The following is an 18,968-nucleotide window of genomic DNA, read 5'->3' as shown; positions in this document are numbered from 1 at the left end:
GCTAGAGTCTATCTCCTTCGCTAGCGAAGTTACGTCAGCGACCGTTAGTAAATCGGCGAAGTTCCAAAATTCACCAGCGTTAGTCACTTCACCCTTTAGTAAATTTGCCCCTTAGTGTTTTGCCTGCAAATACTCTGTTTTTTGCAGGCAAACAGCCTGCAAAACAGCCTCTAGACGCCTCCTATAGCCTTTGATGAGTGTCTGGATTCTGGATGGCGGTATTTTTGACCTTTCGTCCATACAAAATCTCTCCAGTTCAGTTAAATTTGATGGCTGCCGAGCATGAACAGCCTGCTTCAAATAATCCCATAGATTTCCGATGATATTCAAGTAGGGGGACTGTGATGGCCATTCCAGAATATTGTACTTCTCCCTCTGCATCAATGCCTTTGAAGATTTCCAAGTGTGTTTAGGGTCATTATCTTGTTGGAATATCCAACTCCTGCGTAACTTCAACTTTGTGACTGATGCTTGAACATTATCCTGAAGAATTTGTTGATATTGGGTTGAATTCATACGACTCTAAACCATGATACTGAACAATCTTTGTTTTCAGATCTTTTGAGAGTTGCTTTGAGGATCCCATGCTGTCACTATTCAGAGGAGAGTCAAACAGAAGCACAACTTGCAATTGACCACCTTAAATGCCTTTCTCATGATTGGGCACACCTACCTATGAAGTTCAAGGCTTAACAAGCTTTTCCAATCAATTTGGTGTTGCCAGTAATCAGTATTGAGCAGTTGCATTCATATTAGCAAAAGTACAATGGTACCCAAATTTTTGCACAGCCAGTTTTTCACATTTGATTTAATTCCATACAACTGAACACTGCTTCACTAAAAATCTTTGTTCAGAAAACACCCCAGTACTCAGATGTTCCTGGGAAATTAAAGACATACCACTGTTATCTTTTTCATTGAAAGTTGCGTAAATTATTATGCAGGGTAAAACGTCACCTGATGCCTGAAAAGTGGTTTGCTTTACATTCTGCTTATAAGCAATTATGTGCCGTTTACTCAACTTGGCATAACCATTTCTATCTGTGACCAACATACAGTATTTATTAAACGCAGGGTACACGTAGCTTTACGCACATTTACCAGAACTATGCTTATAGAGGCCCATTTATAAAAGGTCGAATTTCGAATTCATGTAAATTTTTTCAATTCGAATATACTCACAATTGAATATCTAATATTCGATCAAATGGTTCTGACACGAAAATTTTAATCGTATTAGATTCGTATTCGATTCAACAAATCGAGTTTTTCTGCCAAAAAAAAATCGAATGTCAGGAAGGCTAGTAACATCTCCAAATGGCTCAACGAAACTCTGCCATTGACATGTACATAAACTCGGCAGGTTTTAGGTAGCGAATATTCTAATTAGGACTGTTTCCTGAGTCGAGATATGATACATCTCACATTCAAATTTACATTTGAATAGAGGGAATAAAATTCAAATGTGTGAATTTTAAAATTCGAATTTACTATTCGACTCATGATAAATCTGCCCCATAGTATAAAATAAATACAAAGTACAGTAGGATGTGACTTTAAAAACATTTTCTTGCAAAAGATTACAAGGCCGGGTTCCTCTTTTTAGTGTGGAAACAGGATATAGAAAAGCAGTGATAGGCAAGTGGTAGAAAGGGGATTGTGTGGAGGATACGCTGCTGAAAGGCAGAATGGAGTTTGTAGCGTCCTAATCCTGAGGAGGATTGTACTGTTTGATTGGAGTTCTCAGGTAAAGTCTTTTAACCTTGCATGTAGTGGTGTGTCCAGTATTTCTTAAAAAAAGGGAAGCATTGAAATATTCTAATATATCTAGGCATAGAATTCCTCAATACTGTATGAAAACTGTATTTCTTTACTATCTCTGAGCATACCCATTCTCTGCTGTTTTCGTAGCGTACATACTCCAGAGGCTCCTATTTTGTTGATGGTGGTTCTTTGGGTTCTGGATTACACCCTTGGGCATTATGCTTATGGAGGATGCTGGAATATCTAGCTAGAAATAGATATAGATATCTCTATATAGATTTCTAAAGCCCTTTCTATACAGAACCACATTTATTTCATGTGTATTAAAAATGAGGACTGCAGTTAAATGATAACAAGAAGCTGGCATCTGTATTTCTTTTGTTTGCAAACATATGCATGGTTATACAGTTACGTATGTGCCAGAATTGTGTTTATTGTCATTGTTTTATTTAATTTCTCTGGATTCAGTAAATTGCCATGATCATTTCACTAATAACTTCTCACTGCCCAAACTGTGATTCATATCAACTCATGTAAATTGTCATAAGAGATTGATACTGTGATAAGTACAAGATTGCAATGTATGGGATTATAGTAAAATAAATATAATGTTGGAGCTAACAGTGTAGCATATAGACTGTGTCCCTTGGTATTAAGTGCACAAACTGTAATTTGAATTGCCACCCCACAATAGTAGTTGCTTGTTCCTATGCCATGTATAAACAACATTGGACATGTTTAAGTGTGTGTAATATACACATCCTGCTTCCTATCTAATATTGCTTATTAATTATGCAAAGGTGAGCTTAGCAAACCCAATGCAGGACAATCCAGTGTATTGTAACCTAGAGGAGATGAAGATGGGGAAAGGTATCCCTCCCAGCCCCATCCATCCCCCTGTCCACATGATTGACAACTGGGAGTGCCACTTTGACCCGCTCTCAGGCAGAAACTTCTACATCAATATAGAAACCAAAGAAAAAACATGGAAGCCCCCAAGGAAAACAAGAGACAGGACCCCTGGACGGGTATGTACTATCTGTTCTATGCTGGGACTTATCATCTTGTGATTAAAGGCACACTAACATCAAAAAATTTAAGTTATTTAAAATAATCAAAATATAGTGTCCTGTTGCCCTGTACTGGTAAATTGGTGTGTTTGCTTCAGAAACTTTACAATATTTTACATGAACAAGCTGCTGTGTAGCCATGGGCTCAGTCATTCAAAGCTGAAAAAGGAGAAAAGGCACATGATACACAGCAGATAACAGATAAGCTTTATAATGTATACAATGGGATTCTTCAGAACTTATCTGTTATCTAACGTGTATCATGTGCTTCAATGGTTGCCGCCATGGCTATGCAGCTGCTTGTTTATATAAACTATAGTTACGTTTTTGAACAAACCCACCTGTTTTACCAGTGCAGGGCAACAGTACAGTATTGTGATTCATTTAAAATACCTTGGTGTTACTGTTCCTTTAATTAAGTTATGTATATGTATAAAGCTATGGGAAATGTAAAAAAAAAGATATGGAAATGTAATAAAATTCACAAAGAAAACAAATTTGCGAATAAAAATGTGCATGTCAGGGGGGTAACTACAGAGGAAGCAGACCCTGCAGGGGGGGCCAGGAGGTATAGGGGGCCCCATGAGACCCTAATTAATGAGCAATTTCAACATTTATTGGTAAAAAAGGACAACCTCTGGATATGTTGGGGGCTCTAAAATGAATATGCTGTGGGGAACATTAACATTTAGTTACGTCACTGGTCACAATGTAATATTCATTACACTGTTATTACATTGCAAATCTTCATTGCGCAAACCTTTAACACCTGCCATTGCGGTAACATATAGCTTTTGCAGACCCGGAAACTGTTAAGCAACCAGTTCTGACAGTGGAAGAGAGATTGTACATTTTATAGTTTAATTATGTGTCGTTTTCAAGAAGAGACTAAAGAAAATATTCACTTTATAGATAAACCACACACACCATATGTGAAAATATTCAGCTTTGCTAGGTGTATGTGGTTAGTGGTGTGCAGCTACATGTCCAGTAATAGAAGTGTCTGAAGAAGGTAGTCACATATACCCAAATCCGTACTAGTAGTCATGTTTGCAAAATGAATTTACCGGATCGTTAGAAACATTGCCTAGATCAGTGATCCCCAACCAGTAGCTTGTGAGCAACATGTTGCTCTCCAACCCCTTGGATGTTGCTCTCAGTGGCCTCAAAGCAGGTGCTTATTTTTGAATTCCAGGCTTGGCAAGTTTTAGATGTATAAAAACCAGATGTGCTGCCAAATAGAGCCTCAATGTAGTTTGACAATCCACATAGGGACTACTAAATGACAAAATCACAGTCCTTATTTGGGACCACAGGAATATTTTTTATGCTTGTGTTGCTCCCCAACTCCTTTTACTTCTGAATGTTGCTCACAGTTTCTAAAGGCTGGGGATCCCTTGCCTAGATCGTCACAAACTATTCAGTGCTGCAGCAACTTCTGTGTTTTTATTCTATATGCCAGCTAAGCAGAAATTCTTTTCCACTACCTACATGGTAGTTATTTTTATATAAAAGATAGTAAAGGAAGCCTCATTTAAAATGCATTAAAAATCCATAGGATTAGAGCCCACAACAGAAATATTCATGCCTGGATTTGTGGCAAGGTTATAAAACCCCGGGCCTAGGGTGGCAAGATTTTAGTGGCGGCATGCAACCCAGAGCATTCCAATTTTGTCAGAAGCACTGGGCACACTCGGCTGTTTAAATTGCCTGTGCACCTTATCCCCAGTGCTCTGGAGGAAGCACACGTGCAAGTGGCTGCTAAGAGAGGGGACATGCTCGCGAGGTCGGTCATGCTCATAGGATGGGGGACAGGTGGGACACCCTCTGGTCTAGGGATTGGCCCAAATAGAAATCCAGGTCTGCAAATATTCACCCACTATCAATTCATTCCTGTGGAATTTTTAGAAGTGGGAATTTTACTGTGACAAGCTCCAATCTTTTTGAGAAGTCTGCCACTTATCTTACTTCTTTTGGGTTGCCCCTTTACAACTACAAATACCCTGCTGCATATATATATATACATATATAGTAACTGATGTGTTAGCTGGGCCTGGACATGTATTTGAAAGTTAGGTGCACTTGTTTAATTTTCTAGTTATCCATTGACTTTATCTATCTATTAGTCTGTTTGTCTGTCTCTTTCTCCCTCTCTCTCTCTCTGTCTGTCTATAGCAGTGATCCCCAACCAGTAGCTCGTGAGCAACATGTTGCTCTCCAAACCCTTGGATGTTGCTCTCAGTGTCCACAAAGCAGGTGCTTATTTTTGAATTCCAGGCTTGGAAGCAAGTTTTAATTGCATAAAAATGAAGTATAGTGCCAAGTAGAGAGTCCTCTAGGCTGCCAGTTCACCTACGGGCTACCAAATAGCCAATCATAGCCCTTATTTGGCACCCAAAGGGACTTTTTTAATGCTTGTGTTGCTCCCCAACTCTTTTTACATCTAAATGTGGCTCACGGGTAAAAAAGGTTGGGCACCCCTGGTCTATAGTATATACGGTTTTATGTTATTAAAAATATATGCAGCACAGTTGTTAAAGGTACATAAACTCAACCCTAATGAGAGTAAATATAAGTAACTTTCCAAGAGACAATAGATTAATTGAAAAATTATGCAGTTTTAAAGCAAATGTAATTGTAGCTGAAAGCAGTTTCCACTCTCAAAACAATACAGTAAAAGTCAGTTCTTCTCAAAGTCTTGTAAAAACTGGATTCTCTCACATTGTTTCTGGAATCAGAATCAGTAGTGCAGGCTTCAGTGTTCATAATCAATGATTATAATAAACGATTATAACGAGAAAGTAATTCAAGTGCAAATTCATCCGCCCATATTTATTTTTTTTTAAAAAAAAAGCATTTTGAATACTATGGAAACTTTAATGCACATTTAGCAATCATTTTCAACCATGTGTGCATATAATCAATCATAATGGACAAAATAGTCATTTGGCAAATCAGGATTTCCTGAACAAATTAGCCCCCCCCAGTTAAAAGACATAAAAGTTGAATTTTTCCCGCTGCCTGACTTACACACATTTAACTCCCTTCTTTTTCTCTTATATACTATATTAGGTTTCACTTTTTGTTTAGTGAACAGAAAATCAAGGGGCAGATTTATCAAGGGTCAAAGTGAATTCAAGGGAATTTACGAAGTGAAAAAATTCGAAATTCGAAGAAATGTTTCGGATACTTCGACCATCGAATAGGCTACTACGACTTCGAATTTCGATTCAAAGTAAAAATACTTTGATTATTCGACCATTCAATAGTCGAAGTACTGTCTCTTTAAAAAACTTTGACTTCAATACTTTGCCAAATTAAACCTGCCGAAGTGCTATGTTAGCCTATGGTGACCTTCTAGAGCATTTTTCTACCTTTTTTGAAGTCGAAGAAAAATCATTTGATCGATGGATGAATGATTTTACTTTGACTGTAAATGGCCAAATTCGATGTAAAAAAACTTCGACTTCGATATTCAAAGTCGAAGTATGCCAATTCGATGGTCGAATTTCGAAGCTTTTTCAACTTCGAAATTTGACCCTTGATAAATCTGCCCATTGTATTCATTCTAAAAGTTTTTCCTTTCTGACAAATTTTGTTCTTCTTATTCACCCTTGCTCATGTCCCTTTTGCTATCACATTGTGTTCTATGTACAGTTGCAGATTCTATCTCTCTCGCTCTTATTTTCTGTTAGCTATTATCTTTTGGAACTAATGGACTCAATTACACTTTAACTTGGGTGATGGTGAGAACTATATATTGGGTTGTTGTGCAGCCAGTTTGTTTATAATATGGATATGCATTTGGATATGCATTTGTAAATTTTGATTTGGATATGTCCTTTATTGCACATGCAAATTGTGTGTACAGTTTTGCCATATTCAATAGGTACCCGGGTACTTAATAACATAAATGTTGCCTAGTTTTGCATTGAGACCTGACCTATTATAGAGTTCATTATGGGGCAGTTTTATTAAGGGTTGAAATGAAAATTTGAATTCAAATGTTCTAATTTTTTTATGGTCAAAACTGTAAAATTTGACTGGGGAATTATCAAAATCGATTTGTTTTTTAAAAAAATCCGAATTCTATTTCTTGAGATTTATCATACTCTGGTCCTTTAAGAATTTGAATTAGACTATTCACCACCTAAAACCTGTATAAGTCAATGGGAGAGGTCCAGTGACCAATTTGGAGATGTTTGTAGCCTTCCTGACATCAATCAACATCGAATTTTGAGTAAAATCTAATTCATCTAATTCGACCCTTGAGAAATGTGCCTCTATGTGTATGGTGTGTGGCACATTTTAATGTATGTGGTTGTTTTTACAAATTTTTTTCAACTCGCTTACAATAAAGGCATTTTGATATACAGTGGGGAAAATAAGTATTGAACATGTCAACGTTATTCTCAATAAATATATTTCTAATGGGACTATTGACTTGAAATGTTGGTATTGAGATGTTGGTAATAACCCAAGTAATACACACATACAAATAACTCAACACAAATAAATCCATAAGTTAAGTTATGTGTAGTAAAGTAGACACAGGGAACAAGCTTACTGAAATGTATTTAATACTAGTTGCATGCATTGTTCAGGTGTGATTTTGGCTCATTATTCTACACAAATGATCTTCTATCGTTGACGTGTTCAATACTATGTTTCCCTGCTGTATATTTTCAGTACCTTGCCCAGGTGTAGCTCCTTATACTGTATATAGGGGCTTGTTTCTCTTTTCTTCTTCTTGTTTAGGACATGAGGCAATGGGTATCTTTGACTGCAAAACCTCAGCTTTTCAAATCTTCTAGAAATTAATTTATCAAATGGTGAACCCTAACTTTCACCCACTGATAAATACACTTTTTTAAAAATCCCATACGAATGAATAGAAAGTAGGTGAGTGAGGTAAACTCTAATCTTACATTTTGATAAATCTGCCCCTTATTTTCAATATCAAGTGAATATGGCACATTGTAGCCCTTGTATTTCAACAAGTAGTTTCTTACAGTGGTAGAAAACATTATTATACTTGCAGTTTATTACATTGTAGGTTTGTGCTGATGTCAGTTATATTACCATCGGGATCATTTTGTTACTGTCTGGAAAGTGTTGATAAATGGAAAAAATCTGTAAACTGTTGGGAATCTTTTGATTTTCAATCTATCGCTACCTCTTAGCCTTTTACAAAATTGATGCTCAGAAACAGGTCCTGTAGTTGGAGGCCGAGACATACAGAAGACATAAGCTTTCAATGTTTTATAAAATTCAGGGACTATTTATTCATTTTAAAGATTATATAAATTGCTGGTTTTGTTGTCAACATACAAATCTTGCCACTTAAAGCCTGCCAAAGTGCATCACCCCCAGAAGTGTTAGAATTTGTGGAGATTAACTGCATTTGAACTGTTACATGTTTTATCTTTTTTTGTACAGGCTGATACACCTACTAAAGATGTGGAATCATCTGGGGATTATGAGAATTATCAAATCCCTAAAATACAGTTGATGCAAATGAAGGGGGAGCAGGTAAAATATCTTTTTTAAAGAACCTATATCAGCCAGGACCATAAGTATTCTGAATTGTCAATAACAATTATCACCTCCTGACATAAGTTGTGTATCTTTATCTTTAATGTAAAGTCAGTGCTACGCAATATGTTGGCGCTATATAAATACATGTTAATAATAAAAGTCTGTGTGCCACTTAACATGCATTTTTAGGGTCATGCAGCTTATTCTTTTACATTTGCTTTGAAAGGAGTAGGTTTGTTTATGCATTGTATCCACATTACGCGCCAAGTCAAGGCCCCTCATTTAACACGAGTCCTACACTGCCTATTAACATACTAATGGGGCGGAATGTAAAAGCAAAAAGTTATGCCTTTTCGAGAAAAATTTTCCCATGGATGAATTAAATATAGCTTTTGCGAACCAGGAAATTGTTTAGCGAACCTCTTCTGCATCATTGTGTTGTGTATGGCCAGTGTTCAGTTTAACCCATACTGTGGAGTTGACCAGCTGCTGGAAACGACAAAAAGCCATTATTTGTACACAAAAAGAAAGAGAAAGAATACCAGCATACAGTTTGCCTTTAACAATAATTATCCCTTTAGATCCACAAACCAGTTGTAGTTTGACAATTGCACGCCATAAGGGAGTCAATTATGTAGTGGTGGGTAAGCAGCAGCCTTCCACATGTTGAAATACAATTCCTAGCAGCATTCTGCTTTGTTGTAATTCACCAATAGTTGGAGAAATCCGTGCATGAACAAATACCTTATGCTTAATCCACAGAGCTAAAGAGATTCTAACATATGATCAGTGACATAGCTCAGACCTACTAGATATATAGCCATTGCCCTTATAGAGTCATCTCATCTAGAACAGAGCCAATTCATGGAATGAACTAGGAATTGAAGACTGTAGAGTTTGGCTCCCCACTCAATAATAATTGGCTATAACATTACCCTATAACCTATAACATAATAGGGGGAGTGATTCCATGGGGCACAAGTGCTAAGGGCCAAAAAAGCCTAAGGGGCTATGTAATATGTTCTGAAAGTTACCGACCACCGTCCTTTTTTACTGATGAAAGACCTCAACGACTTCAATGTAATATTCGATAGTGACTGGTTTTACATTGCGAGCAGTGCTAAATATTCACAAAGGCATGATTTTACTGTATATAATTGTTTTTAAATTACATTCCCCCTTATGTGTCTTCCCAACTCCGTCCCTCACTAATACAATACTGAGTTATGCAGTCAGCACTGTATATATCAGGGTTTTAATGGAGGGGTTGTTTATACAGAGCTGATTATGTCTTGATCACCATTTTCAACTTATTACAGGGGAATTAGTAAGTGTGAAAGCAAAGCAATTCTCCTTTAATATGTTATAAGTAAAACAGTAAGAAAATATCAAGATGATTTTTAGACCTACATCAAGTAGTGAACAATCCTAAAATAAAGTATCTATCATTAACTTTTTATTTAACTTCTAGTAACTATAAACCCTCAAAACAAAATAGTATGAAGTATGAAGCACTTTTTCAATTTAGATTCTTTCTTTTTTTTAATTTTCAATAATATTTTAGTCAGGATGTAAATTCCCCAGGAAAAACAAGTCAATCAAACTATCAAAAGATTAAACAAAAAAAAAGTTGTTCAGTCTGCATAAAATCCATATTTGCTCCATGTTATTAAATAGTCCTTTGTTATTGGCAAAACTATTTCCCCCCATCTGATGGTACATATAATACTCCAAAAAGATATTTTATGATATATGGTACAAAACATGATTCACTGCTGAATGGCAAAACTCCTTTCTTTGTGTGGGTGTATAAAGAAATTTCCTTTGATATAAGTATTACACTTGTTCTTGTGACCACAATAAAGGCACACTAAAGAGGTGTTGCAGCATACAGAATATATCTTAAGTGTTGCAAAACTGATGGGATATATTTACTGTTTTTAGCTGCACCAAGGCAATCTAGAATGCAACTCTATATCATTATATTTGTTGAAATCACCTCTTTTGTCTTTGATTTGATATAATATTTTCTTTATTACTTTGGGCCTTGTGGGATTGTTGTTGTTTTGAAGTACTGACTGTTTTTGATCTTACTGGTGAATTAACCTACAGTCTTGAGTACGTGGAGAAGCTCTACTTGCTGACACAAAATTGATGATAGAGGTAGAACTCCTATAGAGTTTTACCACCAACTATTTAACCTCAAAAAGAAAACTATAGATTTTTTATATTGATTTTCTTACCACCATCATAAATGGATCCAAAGGGGCAAATTTACTAAAGCGCGAAGTGGCTAACGTTAGCGCAAATTCGCCAGCGTGATGTCATTTCGTTACTTCGTCGATTTACTAACGGGTGCTGGTGTAAATTCGCTAGCGAAGTGGACCTACTCTAGCGCTACTTCGCACCCTTACGCCAGGCGAAGTTGCGCTATGGCGAAGGGACGTAACTTCGCTAATTCACTAACTTGCGGATTTTCATGAACGTTAACTCTTGCGCCAGACTTGCCTTCGCCAACTGAGACCAGGCGAAGTGCAATAGAGTAGATAGGGCTTGCTTTTCCTTTTTTAAGGGTGATAGGCTGAAAAAGACCGTAATTTTTTTTGGGGGTACCCTCCTTCCCCCCCTTCATTTCCTAACATATGGCACCTAAACTATACAGTGGGCACATGTATAGGCTAAAATAACAACTCTATTTTATTTTATGAAGCTTTCCCAGCTTTTATAGTGTAATGTATTTGCTGCTACACATACGTCCATTGTACTTTAACTTGGCACCGTATGCAAATTAGGCATCGCTAGCATAACTTCGCTTTGCTTGACGCATTAACGCTAGCGCAACTTCGCTATCTTTCACCTCCCTGAGCGCAACTTCGCATTTTAGTGAATTTGCGTAGTGCTGGTGAAAACTACGCCTGGCAAAGTGCGGAGGAGTGTGGCGAAGCTATCGCCGGCGCAACTTCGGATCTTAGTGAATTTGCCCCATAGGGTTTTCTGCATATAAAAAATCTCCACTCTGTGTAGAAACCACTCACTTCCTGAGTAAGTGGTGTAAAAGTCTTTGGATCTTAACTGAAGGGTGGGGAAAGAACTGACTAATTTTAGGACTGTAATCAATATGAATGGGTCCGACCACATCTTTATTCTGTCACAGGATAAAGCTCTTAAAGGGGTTGTTCACCTTTGAGTTTAATTTTTAGTATGATACAAAGAGTGATATTCTGAGACAATTTGCAATTGGCTTTCATTTTCTATTATTTGTGGTTTTTGAATTATTATCTTTTTATTCAACAACTTTCCAGTTTGCAGTTTCAGCAATCTGGTTGCTAGGGTGCAAATTACCCCAGCAACCTTGCATTGATTTGAATAAAAGACTGAACTAGGAATAGGAGAGGCATGAATAGAAAGATGAGTAATAAAATGTAGCAAATGTAGCCTTACAGAGCATTTGTTTTTAGATAGGGACCTCATTTGAAAGCTGGAAAGAGTCAGACGAAGAAGGCAAATAAGTAACTATAAAAAATAAATCATGACGAGCAATTGAAAAGCTGCTAGGAATGGGTGAATTTGCAACATTTTAAAAGTTAACCAAAAGGTAAACCACCCCTTTTATTGGCACAGAAGACTTTAAGAAAAATCTAAGACGCACAGGTAGGGATTCATGGTTTTTAAAGAGGGAAAATTGGTCACTGTAGACTTTTTGCAGAGACAAAGGGTTTATGGGTGGCTTCATGGACTTTGTGAAACTATGTTGCCCTACAGTTTTAGGTACTGGACCTCTAGACAATCCAGGGTCCTGACCACTATTGACAGCTATAGTAGCTATTGTATAGCTGTGGAAGCTGTAATAAAAGCCAATGCTACAGGACTGATAATGAATGAATTCTAATTTAGAATACACTGGTTTGTATACTGTTATGTTAGAAGGATCTGATATAATTAGTTGTGTAACTCGTTATTATGTCAGTGCTTAACCGTAAATAACTGACAGCAGCCCAGAGCATGTGAATGAGGAAATACTGGGGGCATATTCGGAGGCACAGATCTTCATTGCTAAAGGGCTGTGGTGGCCTAAGACTGGTAAAGAAGTCCAAAACATAAAAGTGTTGCATTTCTAGCCTACTATTTTTGCTAAGGTTTTTTTTAAGGCTCCCTCAAAAGAGAACAATTGCATTAAGCATGTAAAACTCCTTGAGGATATAAGTCCCTCCAGACTGTAAACTGGTCGTTCACATTTGGTCCACAATCTGGGCCTTATAGCTATCAAGGTTTTCTGGAGATATAAAGTGACATATGAGGTCACTGGGTTACTCATGTATTAAACATGGTCATACCACAGCAGTAATGCCAACTTTACTTGCGCAATGTTTAAGGTGTTGTAATCTTCTGGAGCAAATATGAAAACTTTTTCAGTAAGAAGTTTTATTACAAACACAACGCACTGGCACAAACTATAAAATACCTTCTTTCACGGTCAGAAGTAGTCACTAAACAGTTTCCGGGTTCCTTAAAGCTATATTAAATTTGCGCAAAGGAAAATTTGTTTGCATAACTTTTCACATTGCGAATATTTTTTCTGTTACCGACTTTTATTACATTCCCCCAAAAGAGTTGTGACTTTAATGCTCTGGACAACTGAACTTGAAAATCACTTATTCACAGATGTAAATGTTGATTGTATTTTACTCAAATGTTATGGAGGATTCAGTATTGGGTGGAATTCATTATTTGTGCATCTACCCCTTGTGTGTATGATTGTCATCCCCGTTTCTGAAGTTCAAAGTTCTTGACCCAAATACCAGAGCACTATGGGGTGCAAAATCTTACCCCTTTCTGGGTAACAAAGAACTGCATCTGTGGTGCAAAATGCAGGGCAGGGTGAAAGCCTGCAAAAAATACTAGCTTTAAAGGTTCTAACATTAATAATGGGAATGTACAGTACATGCATTTCAGTGGCTGCATTTTTGTCTGTTGTGTATCATTAATGGGCACACAGTAATTAAGTTACCTGTCAAAGGATTTTATTTTCTTTAGTTCTATTTCCTCTAAGCTTTGTTTAGATTGACTTCTTCTGTTTGTTTTAAATAAGAAATACCGGTTTTACAACAAGTCAGTTGTGTAATGCTATTTAACCATAATTCATAGCGTATCACCATACTGTATTACATTAGGAGTGCACAAATATCAGGCTATTAATACCGTTGGTACAAGCGGCTCATTCATTGTTTTGTTTATGCATAGTGTACAAAAGAAGGGTACTCTTCTCTTTGACTACCCTCTTCATCTTACAAGCATAAAGCAGGTGGAAACTCAGTTATCTGCTCCATCTTCAAAGGTAGTTGTGCAGGAAGGAAGCTGCTGTGAGCCAGAAACAAAAGTAACTGGAAACACCCCAAATGCCTGTAGATATAATATCTACTTAGCCTGCACCCCTTACAAATGCATTTATCCTTTTTAGAAAGTGTCATTTCCCTTTTTGGACCCAGGTATGAGAATAATGAGGCCCTGTAAAAGTAATTCCTTTTGGGACCCCTGCGGCAAACAGTATTCAATTTTAGGGAACATCGGTGCCACTGAAACTAGGAACCCATTAAATCAATATTTAATGGATGTGTATAGATATCTGTGTATTACATAGCTGGCATTTTTGATTGGATAGATTACTTACAGTTGCAGTGTGTTTTCTTGACGCAGCACTGATAACAGCCATGGAGAAAATGTTATAATAGATTTCCTTTTCCATTTGTCTGCCAAACGCATTGATTGTTTGATATGATAGGCAATAGCTTAAAGCATACCTCCCAACATTTTGGAAATAGAAATCTGGACAAAAAGATTTACCACACCTATTTTTGTGGCCACCCCCCCCAATTACCTTGCTCATTTTACAAAATTTGGCATTTTATGAAAGTTATTTCTGTGGTTTTCATGTTTTATTACACTTTTGCTAATGAAGCGAAAGTTACAGTTTCCCCAAGAGACCTGCTTATCTTAAATTGTTACAATTGCTTATCTTAAATTGTTACAAAAGTATCCATGTGCACCCGTTGAGTGTTCTAGGCTCTCTGCCAAAAGCCAATTAAGTTTTGGAAACTTTGTATCTTTTTCTGGCTGTCCAGTGCAGGAGATCAAAAGAAAGTCGGGACATTTCAGTAACAATCCGGGACTGCGGGTTGAGCTGTCAAAATCGGAAGGTATGCTTAAAGTGCCTGCAATGTAGAATTTGATGGCACTTTCAATGATTCACTTGACTGGCAGCTAAAGTTGCTTCTGAAGCACATTCTCCTGTTGCACAACCCCATATGGAACCAGTAGAGGGAACTGTGTGATTGTGCCTGCGAACCAATCATCCCAGAAGTGGACATGTGACAACAGTTGCAGTTGCCTACATTACATTTCCTAACAGCTTCCAGGGCTGTACCCTAAACATTGGTGCCCTCTTGCCAGTGCCAGGGGTCCTCTTGTAGTCATCTACATAACATACACTACACACGTTTTACCAATTTTGTATTTTGGCACATACTGTATACATTTATACTCAGACAGCTTTAGCTGCAGACACTTACTAAAAAACATTTGTTTGCATAATAAAAGAAAATGTTCGTTAAAAAGCAGCTGATTTACAACCCCTCATTTGAAAAATTGAATGTTATGCTGTATGTGTATTTATTTGTCTATATGGATAGATATTGATGGTTTTGTTCAAGTCAGGAAGATATCTATCTATCTATCTATCTATCTATATTTCTATTGCATTTCTCTAAAGTTTGGCCATTAAAGGGTCACTTAGTTATGCAAGGAGCTAGATTCCATTTCCTGGGTCAAAGCATGACCCATAATTATGCCAAATTAAGCCACTAGGTGGAACCTAGACAAGGTCAGGTCTAGTCAGTGGTTGGCCAACTCACTCTCATAGATTACTCTAGGGGGTATATTTATCAAAGAGTGAAGTTAGATATCACCACAGTCCACTAGTGTGGAATTCCGTCACTTTCCATTCATTTGTATAGGATTTTTAAAAGAGTAGTTATCAATGGGTGAAAGTTCACCCTTTGATGAATATGCCTGAAAAAAATCCTATAGAAATGAATGGAGAGTGGCGTAATTATACACTAGAGGACTGTGGTGATCTCTAACTTCACTCTTTGATAAATATAACCCTAGGAGTGATATATAGTTTGGCTAATTTATCCAAGCAGCTGAGGCTCCACAGAGGAGTGTTGAGGGGGATTATGATCCCGGGTACTAATTGCCCAGAAGTAGGGACCATTTATTGTGCATTTTATACAGTTAAAGTTGCACAACACTGTTGCAAGTGCTCATCCTATGAGGATTAAGGGTCTCATCTGGAGCTATCAGTTTGAGTAATGGTGCAGTTCTATTTTACTATTACCGTACAGCTATATTTTTCTAAACTCACATTTGAGCAGCATACACAAGTAATATATGGGGGTTGGTTCACTTCAAATGCACCTGCAGGCAATCAGCTTCTCACAATACATGACAGATAATGGGCCAGATTCAATTCATTTAGAAAAAGGTTTTCATCACGGGAAAAGTCATGGACAAGATTCAATTTGAGATGCAATTCAATTCAGAAAAACGGGTTATCACGTGAAAACTCTGTGGGAAAAGTCTATGGAAAAAAATTGGAACTGAATTTGGAGAAAAGTTTTCTCTCCTCTAATTAAGTCTGGTTCATGGGTTTTCATGTGATAAACCATTAGATAACTTTTTCTCACTGAACTGAACCTGGCCCTGTGTTAGACCATCCATATTTGGACTGACAATTTCTGACAACACCTTTATTTGTATTAAAAAAAACCCCACATATATAGCGGATATTTGAACACTATGGCAGCTGGTAACCGCAAAAAAGATAATGTTAGAATTCCAACCATGATTTTTGCCCTGCAAAGCCTTTGGCCCCCTAAATCCAAGCAGATTGTTCTTTTCTTTATTGCCTGTTATTTCAGTTCTCTGACACCTTTGCATTTTCTTTCTTCCTTCCTCATTCTACACTGAGCAGTTACAGCCCTCGCCCCCTCCTCTTAGTTCATTGCAGAGCCTGTACTTTAGTTACCGCACAACTTCCTTGTTGCTCAGCTAGAGAATGGATCAAGTAGAATATCCACCGGGACCCCAGCAGGGACACAAAGATGGCAGCCTCCTGTTCTTTCTCTGTTCAGAACCTGGATTTGTAAGTCTGCCCATAGCAACCTCTTGCTGCACTGCTCGTTATCAAGGATGTGGTAGGGGTTTTATATGTAGTCTTACCACAGATCTACGTTCAGGAGGTCATAATGATCACAGAGATATAGACTTACTCTGCAATGCATGTAATTGCTCAGGCTCAGTCTGAATTAGTGCATCAAATCTATATTTTTAAGAGGGTTATTGCCCCCAATGTATGTTAGCATATAGCATGGAGATGGTTACAGTTGTCTTTTTTGGATTCTGTGAGTATTAGTGCATGTAAGTGGTGATGGCAAAATCCCATGAATGTAAATATGCTTTAGCACAGATTTACAGACACATATTTCAACTATTTCCTAATTTTTTGTTGTTATATATTTATGAAATGCAGTTGGTACTGGTTCAAATATCTGGTTGCTCCTCTGTCTTAAAGGGGTGGTTCACCTTTAAGTTAACTTTTAGGGGCCGATTCACTAACTTCGAGTGAAGGATTCAAAGTAAAAAAACTTAGAATTTTTGGGCTACTTCGACCATCGAATGGGCAACTTCGACCTTCGACTACGACTACGACTACGACTTTGAATCGAAGGATTCGTAGCAAAAATCGTTCGACTATTCGACCATTCGATAGTCGAAGTACTGTCTCTTTAAAAAAAACTTCGACCCCCTAGTTCGGCATCTAAAAGCTACCGAAGTCAATGTTAGCCTATGGGGAAGGTCCCCATAGGCTTGCCTAACTTTTTTTGATCGAAGGATATTCCTTCGATCGTTGGATTTAAATCCTTCGAATCATTCGATTCGAAGGATTTAATCGTTCGATCGAAGGAATTATCGTTAGATCGAACTATCTGCGCTAAATCCTTCGACTTCGATATTCGAAGTCGAAGGATTTCAATTCCTAGTCGAATATCGAGGGTTAATTAACCCTCGATATTCAACCCTTAGTGAATCAGCCCCTCAGTATGTTATAGAATGGCCAATTCTAAGCAACTTTTTAATTGGTCTTCATTATTTTTTTTTAATTATTTATCTAAAAACAAATGCTCTGTAAGGCTACGCATTTATTGTTATGGCTACTTTTTATTACTCTTCTTTCTATTCGGGCCTTTCCTATTCATATTCCAGTCTCTTCTGTGAATCCATGCATGGTTGCTAGGGTAATTAGGACCCTAACAACCAGATTGGTGAAATTGCTGGAGCTGCTGAATAAAAAACGATATAACTCGAAAAACCACAAATAATACAAAATGAAAACCAATTGCAAATTGTCTCAGAATATCACCATACTAAAAGGTAATTTGAAGGTGAATATGATTTTTGGATCTTCACCTTTACTTAATACAGTGGTATGTTTATAACTAATATTGCACCCTTTCATTTCTACATGTACACATTTGCTAATTTACATGTACACATATTGTAATTTCCAGTGGACTGTGTATATATTGGCTAAAGTGTTTGACAGTCTGTTGCCATGACTGATGCAACCCTGAACCCTGGAATTAATGACAGGTCCTTGCTGACAGTTGCTGGTCATAATTACAGGGTTCCCTTGTAGCAGTGTTTGCATGTTTGCCTTTTTATGCCCGTAAATTCTTGTCATAGGTTCCCAAGCTTATACAACTCTGTGATTTCCTTGTTCAGGGTTCTGACTATTTTTGAGTTCAGAATCCACGGAGCTCATTTTAAATAAACTCTATCTTGTCACCTCAAGTGGTCTCTGGTTCTTGTTCCACAACACTATCCTGGGTATTTGGCTGTTGTTTATTATACATTTATAATATATGGTTTTGGAATTCCTTGGTGACCACCTCTAATATCCTTATATTTTACAATAGGGGTAAATTAGTCTCTATATAATTTACAACTTTGGGCCCTGTAAAAGTAGCCAGAAGTGCTTAGGAACCAGAACCATTTTCCAAAAAAAAAAAATGAATGGCCGCAGATTTTTTCAACTGTCATATGAACCTTTCACTATAATTTTCCAAACTGAGAATATTATCAGATTCCAATTCTTACAAGCTCATGTCATTTTGTCACGTAATGTGCGACATTTTAGTTTGCAGACACTCTCCTGTAGGTTTACTAACACTGCACATTTCTTCCTGAGCAGAAATAAAAAATGTCTGATCCAAAAGTAACTTTCTTTGGTAAACTGTACTGGTGTTTATCTGCACTGACTGTAATGACTGCTTTACTGACTTGATTTAAATGTACGCAGACCTCATACCTCAAAGATAAAAGCCTAATATAGGTGCTTCTTCCTTAATGATTTATACCGAATGGGAGATTGGCACTAGGAATTCCTAAACCAAGGGTAAGGGTGAAACACATACAGTAAGGAAAAGATTATCCTTTAATGGGGCAAACATTGGGGAACACTGACAGTTCTAGAGTAGA

At 37.3% G+C, this 18,968-nt stretch overlaps 1 protein-coding gene across 5 annotated transcripts in view; it reads left to right on the top strand.

Moving 5' to 3' along the window:
• arhgap9.S (Rho GTPase activating protein 9 S homeolog) overlaps positions 1-18,968 on the top strand; it is a 62,946-nt gene that overhangs the window by 9,804 nt on the left and 34,174 nt on the right. For 2 of the 5 annotated variants that reach the window (XM_041584419.1, XM_018250078.2), the window contains exons 4-5: positions 2,565-2,792; positions 8,274-8,366. The exons of 1 other annotated variant lie outside the window; for it this stretch is intronic. In XM_041584419.1, coding sequence (XP_041440353.1) covers positions 2,565-2,792; positions 8,274-8,366 — 321 coding nt within the window. Of the gene's footprint in view, positions 1-1,516; positions 1,748-2,564; positions 2,793-8,273; positions 8,367-18,968 lie in introns of those variants that run through there. 2 more of the 5 variants (XM_041584422.1, XM_041584420.1) reach the window with 2 other exon arrangements.

The sequence above is a fragment of the Xenopus laevis genome, chromosome 2S, assembly GCF_017654675.1.
Source record: "Xenopus laevis strain J_2021 chromosome 2S, Xenopus_laevis_v10.1, whole genome shotgun sequence".
Classification (NCBI taxonomy): domain Eukaryota; kingdom Metazoa; phylum Chordata; class Amphibia; order Anura; family Pipidae; genus Xenopus; species Xenopus laevis.
This window is presented reverse-complemented; position numbering and strand designations above follow the sequence as displayed.